Source organism: Elephantulus edwardii, unplaced genomic scaffold (assembly GCF_000299155.1).
Source record: "Elephantulus edwardii isolate Elephantulus edwardi_28Jun2011 unplaced genomic scaffold, EleEdw1.0 scaffold00102, whole genome shotgun sequence".
Classification (NCBI taxonomy): Eukaryota; Metazoa; Chordata; class Mammalia; order Macroscelidea; family Macroscelididae; genus Elephantulus; species Elephantulus edwardii.
This window is the reverse complement of record NW_006399852.1, coordinates 11,059,419-11,067,258: the sequence shown is the minus strand read 5'-3', so window position 1 is coordinate 11,067,258 and position 7,840 is coordinate 11,059,419. Positions and strand designations below refer to the sequence as shown.

The following is a 7,840-nucleotide window of genomic DNA, read 5'->3' as shown; positions in this document are numbered from 1 at the left end:
TGAAGATGTGATGTGGTGTGGTGTGGTGTGGTGTGGTGTGGTGTGGTGTGGTACGGTGTGATGTGGTGGTGTGGTGTGGTGTGATATGATGTGGTGTGGTGTGGTGTGATGTGATGTAGCTGGGAGTGGTTGGTGCTTCCTTTGGCTGCAAAGACTGGGGTTGATCCTCATGATAGGTGAGAGTCCAACAAAGAGGACAGCCCCACAGAACAAACAAAATTTAAAGCAAACAAAATGAATCCTTCTTCTGCTTATGCTAAGTGTCCATTTTACTGGTCTGTAACACAGATAAGCTGAACGAGACATCCAGGCCGATGGTGCCATGGACTTAGGCAGGGCCAGGGTGCTCCTCTGCGCTCACACATACTCCATGATGACTTTGTTCATTATTTACTGTGGACTGTAATGAAGGCATGCTCACTCACATCTTCTCTGAGATTTTCTTCCTTCTCTCTGGCTTCCCACATCATACACTATCACTCTCTGCTGTTCACTCAGCACGTTTCCTTGGCAGCAGGAAGTGATGGGAATGGCAAGAAACTGCAGATATGTTCATGCCTTTGACTTGCCAACAAAATCAATCCCTCCCTAGATTCATATGTCCATTTGCTATGGGAAAAACTGCAACCGGAGGTCTTGGGGTTTTTTTAATGAATGAAAGTCAAGGATACTGACTGAATTGGAATGTTTACCTGGTAAAAGGTTGAATGATACCTAAGTGGCCCTGTGATGTCAATGCATTCATGTCATTGCAAAGGTTACGCTCTTTTAAGAGCATGAAAGTTTCAGTGCATGTCTATAATTAGTTAGGCTTAGAAAGCATTTAGGAAAGCCTCACCTGGAAATGCTCTGAGCTGTGATGTAATACCATATTTAAAAGTAATGCTTTAGCCCATGTGACTTGCAAAAGCTTATGATAAACACGACTTTCTACTATTTTCAGTAATTAAATTTGGCCCTTCTCATGAGAAATAACCACATTATCATAAATTCCACACTTTGACTTAGAGAGTAAAAAGAGAGAGTTGCTTGTACTTACAGGAGGCCCCAATCCAATTGGCTCTGCTTGCAGATATTGCCCCACGGACAATGGTGCATTGTGGTATAAAGCCCTTCTTGGTGATGGCGCCCTTATGGTGGTCATGTATCTTCTCTCTCTTCTGGGGGAGAGGTCTCTTCTTGCACTGATGTCTTTCCCAGGTGACAGTGGCCTCCTCGGGGACAAATGTCTTCTTGGAGAACTATCCCTTTGTGACATCTCTCTTCTCAACGCAGCTTCTTTTCTTGGCGAAAGATGTCTCATGGGTGACAGATCTCTCCTGGGTGACAAATGTCTTCTGGGCGATAAATCTCCTTTGGGTATCAGATACCTCTTTGGTGAGTTATCTTGACAGGGCGAAGAGTCATATCCTGGAGAGGAATGACGGCTGGAGGGTGAGAAATCCCTTGGGGAAGAGCTGGGCTCTGAGGACAGCACATAATCTTCTTCCATACAGCTAGGTATGTCCAACTTGTCTTTGTCCGGTTCCGAGTCTGTGCTTTTACTCTGGAATAACCTCTGGTATTCTGTCATCTGGGTATCTTCACATGAATCACTGGGTGTCATAAGCTGAGTAACCTGAATACTTGGCAAAGTAACCAAATAACTGATCAGTGAAGAATGTCCCAAGGAACCATCTGAAGGAGCCCCATGGGGTACAGCGCCAACATTCACAGGCAAGGAGGAGAACCTAGGAGGCTGAGGACTGGTGCTTCTGGATCTTGTTTTTGGTGTCAAATCTCCCTGGTCGTCAAAGTCATCATCATCTTCATCATCATCATCGTTATCATCTCCATCCTCACCATCCGATTCCTCAGCATCTGAGAACTGATGGTCAGTTGAAATACTGGACATGCTATTCTTCTCTGTGGCTTTGTGCAAGTCTTCCATGTTTTCTGAAATAAGTGAACAGAGATAGTGAAGATCAAGATCCAGAGATCCTGGCTAAGAGTCACTACAGGCCCCACCTCCTTCCAAAAGCTTTCTTAGCCCTTCAGTTTCAAGGGATAGTTCTGCTTCTGAACAATCTGGCAGCAGTTTGGCTATGCGATCTTACCCTACAACGGGACTCCATAATACAGCCTCATATCTCAATACATCACCCTAATACTCAGAAATCCCTCAACAAACGAGTATAACTTATATTGTCAAAAGTGATGAAAAAAGAAAAACAACCCATCTGTACAGGTACAGATCCATGTGTAAAAATCAGACCAAACTCATGGTTGTTAAAGTCTGATCTAACGCATGGCAACTACATGTGTTATGGGGCAAAACTGCTTCATTGTATCGCCTTGACTGTAATCTTTAAATAATTCTGATGGCCTAGTGAGTAAGGAGTTGTGCTGCCAACCCAAAGACATATGGTTCAAGTTCACAAACTGCTCTTTGGGAGAAAGAAGGAGAATCTTTCCTACATGATTTAGAGTCTCTGAAAATTGTTGGAGGGTCCACTATGAGTTGGTTCCAACTCCACAGCATTGACTAAATATGGAAACTGATCACCAGGCTTTTCTTATGTGGAGCTGCTGGATGGACATGAACTGCCTACCTTCAGGCTAGCAGTCTAGAGTAAATTGTCTGTGCTATCCAGGCAGCTGTGTGGATTCCCCGGCATAGTGACAGCCAGGCCACAGCTGAGACCAGAGTCCAGACAGAACTGAGCACCCTCTGCAAACAGAGATTTCCAGCCAGTTTCCCACCCAAGGGGAGGCCGTGTCTGAACTTTGGTCTTAGTTTAAAGATTAAGCTTACCCATTGTTATGTTGGCAACACTTACATATAAGAAAAATATAGTCTCTGGAAATTGAATTTTTTAGGAGGATTGGCTTAAACTAAATAAAAACCATAGGGAGACAAAGAAAGGGGCCTTTTCACAGTGCGAAGCTGTGAGAGGACCTCTGCCTCAGACTTCCCTCTTTTTCAGAATTCGTTTTCTCGTGTCCCTGCTTTCTTTCTGTGTCTGGTCTGCAGTACAGCTCCAGCTGAACTATACACCAGGAGGCCATGCTGATCTGCAGGGTTTCTACTGAGTTAAGGCAGTGATGGTTACTTTTCTCCCCTACCAGTTCTCCTCTTAATAAGAATAATTACACATTAGAAGAGTTTTCAAATTTCCCCCTAAACGTATAAAACTTAAATAACCATCACAATGAAAGCAGAATTTTCATTCCTCCTTGGTTCTAAATGAAAGCATTTTCATAAGACCGTTTCCCTTCTCAATCACAATTGAAATATACTTATTTCCACTCAACCAATTTCAAGTAATTCAATGTGTCAGATTCCTTGTTCACATTTCATGTTGATTCACTTTTGCCTAAATCCACACTTCTTTTGCTGCCTCAGCCTCCACGTGCACCATGAGGAAGTCAGCCAGTGAGCCTCCAACACACACCTGCTTCCTCGGCTTCTGTGTCTTCCACCGACGTCATTGAGACGCCCAACTCCAGGCATTTCTTCATGTGCGCTTTAGATTTCATATGCTTTGTTAGGTTTCCTATCAAGCACATCCAAACAAAAGGAAAAGAGATAATTGGTCATCCAAATGCGATTGTTTTTCCAAAACTCAATCCTGAAATGCACTAACTCAAGATGACTTGGAGGGCTTTCTAACATTACCTCTCGCATCAAAATGCAAAGGAACACTCTGGTTTCAGAAGCTGTAACATGCTGGGACCTTCTTTCCAATCCCAGGTTTTCACCCATCTAGCACACATGCAGAAGGCAAAGGCCAGCCAGCTGGGCTGCGACAACAGGCAAATCTCCCCAGGATAGTATGCTTACTTTACAATTCTGAGACATCAGAACATTCTCAAAGGGTGTCAAAGAAACTCCACCAATGCCCAAAGTGTGAATTATTTCCCAAGGATCCAGGACAGTGGCTTAGAGAGAAAATTAATTTGGGTTTTAAAGAAACCCAAAAAGGCACCATTTCTGCTTCACTCCAGTTTCCCCTGCTACTATTTCCAGTGTTTGTAACTCAGCATATCAGAGATTGTGAGAATGGCACAGGATCGGCAAGGCTCAGATGTTAATAAAGGGCTAGGAGTCCTAGTCGACACACGAGGGCCTTGAAAAGATGTCAAGGCAAGGCCTGGTGAGTCAGTGGTTATTTCCTAAAAACCAAAGGTCACATCTCCTAATCTCTCAGGCAGCAGGACAATAAAAACCCTAACCCTAACCCTAACCCTTTAAAAGGCTTGACTGTTAGATGGTGGATGGAATGTAAAACACCTTACATTTATCTCTTTTGAAATGCAAATGAACACTCCTACCTCTTTTGGGGTCTAAAAAGAGATAGGCCTTAATATAGATATTCATTTTCATTAAAAAGACACAGATATGAAGATATATATTTATCTTTCTGATAAACTAGGAAAACAATTTAGTATCCTTGACTACAAGTGCACTTTTCTGGCCAAGAGAAAAAAGGTATACATTTTTCTATTAAACATTATTTTATTTGATATATAGTTGCATTGATAGGCTTCAGAGCAGGTTAATTATTATGCAAATTAAAAGGCCTGGAAATGAGGTAGGACTGCTAACGAGGTGTTCACAGCATCCATTCGAGCCAATGTAACTCGACTTCTACAAAAGTCAGACCTACCTCGAATCATTGTGTTTTGTGTTCTGACAACACAGAGTTTCTAAACAACTTCAGGATTCTATAAAGTGACAGAACTGTAACTGAAACATTGTCATTCTGTAAAATTTTTTATATGAATCTTTTCTACTTGTTAAAAAGAGATTTTTAAAAAAGAGACTATTACTTCACAGCAAGTCCTAATTTTATGAGACGATCTAACCGTGTGGCCCTCGCATAAGAAAATCGTCTCTGTGCACATAAATACACGGGAACTGAAGCTATCAAATTTCTATGCATAATTAATGCAGCTGTGGATGGAACTGCTCACCTGGGAGCCTGTGGATCTCTACATTATTCATGAACTTGAAACTGACCATGGACTCATGCTTTTCCCCCTGACTGTTGCCTTGCTTTTCTAATGCCTTGGCATGCACTGGCTCCCTGTAGCATTTTAGTGCTGGTACAAATATAAATTAGACCGCATAACATTTCTACCATGAAGTAATAGCTATCCAGGCAATTCTTAGCCACTTCCTTTGGAGACTTCTGGCCTATGGCTCTTAATTAAGTGATACCAGGAGTCTAACAGTCTCACATACATCCTTTGATCACTTTGATGAAGGAGAAAATACATTTCACGGAGTCATAATTTCACAAACAAAACCATCTTCATGTCAATAGATGTGAGCTATGGCATAGCACTCAGAATCTTTAAGTAGCCATATAAAAGCATCATTCTTTCAAAAAAGCCCATCCCCATACCTTTTGTTTTGAAGGCGAAGTTACATAACTTGCAAACGTAGGGTCGGACATCAGTGTGAGTGCGGATGTGTTTTTTGAGCATGCTCGGCTTCTTACAGCGGATCCCACATTCCTCACAAATGTACTTCCCGCGTCCACGCCCTCTCACGTATACATAATCCTCATTTGATTTGTACCTGCCACAAAACGTGGAAATATGATGTTACATATCAACCCCAAAGCCAATCTTTTCTATGGTAAATTATTATCAGGGTCCTTTACCAAAAAAAAACAACAAAAAACAAACCAAAAAACAAACACCAAAACAAAACCCCTCAATATTATTTCTATGAAATCTTTAAGATTCATGCCACAAATACCAGAAAGCCTTGACCCAAGTGGGCCAGATATGTGGGTGGTATTGTAAACAGAATGTCCTTCTTTCTACTAGTTACATTCATCTAAACCTGTTTCCCCTTAGTTCTTCTATTAGGGGCAAATATATAGACTCAGTGTGTGGGCTTAAGTGAGCTTCCTGCTCCAGTGATATGCAGACTTGCTTAATTTTAGATTTTCGTGCAGCCTCAGCTGGATTCGGACCACATACCTTAAGGATTGCAAATGCATCACAGATTCTTACCTCTAGGCCCCTCGGGCTTCCTAGTCAATGAATAGTAAGAGGTATACCCACCATTTCCAATCATCATACATTCTCTAGTAGTATTATATTACCTTAGATATGTATCACAACTCATTCATCTTCACACACACACACACACACACACACACACACACACAACCTAAACCTGACCAAATAGCCATGACTGACAAGAGAATATTTCATTTAAAGTGTTTCCTCTATTTTTTTACAGTTTTGGCATGAGAAGGTCTCCAGCTAAGCTCCACATAAGAACTTTGGTCTACACTTTTGATCTGCTCTTCCTCAGGACCGTGAATCTGCTTTTATAGTGGAGGCTAAATTTTCACTGGCTTCCTGAAGGTGTTGTTCCATAACAGGACTTGAGATGTTATTTTTCAATCACATTTGTACTTATTTCCAGAATTATTTAATGAAGGAAGCACATCTGAAGTCCTCCCCAAACCAAAGCCAGCAGTTGTGTTGGAGTTGAGTCAGACTTTTCACACCCCAAAGGACATAGTTGACTTGCCTCCTCATCGGGTTTCCAAGACTGAATCTTTTGGAAAGCAGGCTCTCTAGTTTTCTACTGAAAAGGTGGGTTGAAACTGGCAACTTTCAGGTTAGCAGTTAAGCACTTAACTAAGGAACCTTTACTGAGGTCATATCATTCCATCAAATCAGCTGGACAAAAAAGGTTTTATTTATTAAGGGAGTAGACCAACCTCATGCTCAGCTATCACATGACAGATCATTGAGTAGCATTCTATTGGCTAATTCAGTAAGTATCATTATCTCTCAATCACTGCTAAATGGTAGGTTTATTACAATACAAAATGTCCTCATTTACTGTGGATTTACGTAAAGGCACTATAGACAGTGGTTTCATTCTCATCCTCCCCCTAATCTAAGAGCATAGACCCTTGTCTATTTTGTTGTAGAAAATCTATCATCAGGAATAAAAGCAAGTTCAATTCTAATATCACAATCCAGTGAAGTTATGGGAGAAAAATCTATAGATGTTTTAATTTGAACATTATCTGCTTTTGTGTCAGTACCAATCCAGAGGAAAGCTGAGCAGTATGAAGATTAAACATAGACAATTTTACACACTTTTGATTCTTTAATTTTTTTTCCCCTTCCACAAGAAAACTCTGACTTCAGCGTGTTATTCAAAGGTATTTGAATTTTACATTTTCACTCACATTGCTTTTTTTTAAAAAAAAATAAAAATTTCCCATTCACACCGTAATGCTTTTTGTAATAAAATAGAAAAGATCTTAGAGATCCAAAGCATCTTTCACCTGGTAATGTCACTATCCCTTATCCCTAAACATAAAAAATGTCTTTAAAAACTTCAGAAAAATAGAAATTATCTAATAAAAGTCTACTTTAAGTTATCTGTATTATTCTGTAGTCTTTAGACAATTTTTCTTCAAGGAAGGATATTTCAAGCTCCACTATAATCAGCCATCATCATAGTGGTTGGGGCACATACTTTATACACAAATAATGGAATTTTGTTTTTTACATTTAAGTTGGATAATTAACTTCCTTCCAGAATTAAAACAGTAACAGTCTCTATAAAAATAGAATTGTGCATTAGAGGAACTGGTCCAAATAAAGCACAGATCACATAATAGTCCTGTAATCTCAAGAATCTACTTGACAGGAGAATGAATGAATGAATAATGAAAAGTTGTTCAACAATCTCTTTAGTTAAATACCAAATTTATGAATAACATAATACAGAAGAATACATTTTTAAAAACATTGTCACTAATGCTTTATTTTTAAGAAGTTACCACCTTTGTAATTAGCAAAGTAGAGGAGG

The 7,840-nt window shown here is 40.2% G+C and overlaps 1 protein-coding gene across 1 annotated transcript in view; it reads right to left on the bottom strand.

Moving 5' to 3' along the window:
* HIVEP2 (human immunodeficiency virus type I enhancer binding protein 2) overlaps positions 1–7,840 on the bottom strand; it is a 121,668-nt gene that overhangs the window by 8,738 nt on the left and 105,090 nt on the right. Inside the window, exons 6-8 of the mRNA XM_006891666.1 lie at positions 5,391–5,566; positions 3,435–3,536; positions 1,040–1,935 (exon numbers count right to left, since the gene is read on the bottom strand). Of these exons, the coding sequence (XP_006891728.1) occupies positions 1,040–1,935; positions 3,435–3,536; positions 5,391–5,566 (1,174 nt within the window). The remainder of the gene's footprint in view (positions 1–1,039; positions 1,936–3,434; positions 3,537–5,390; positions 5,567–7,840) is intronic.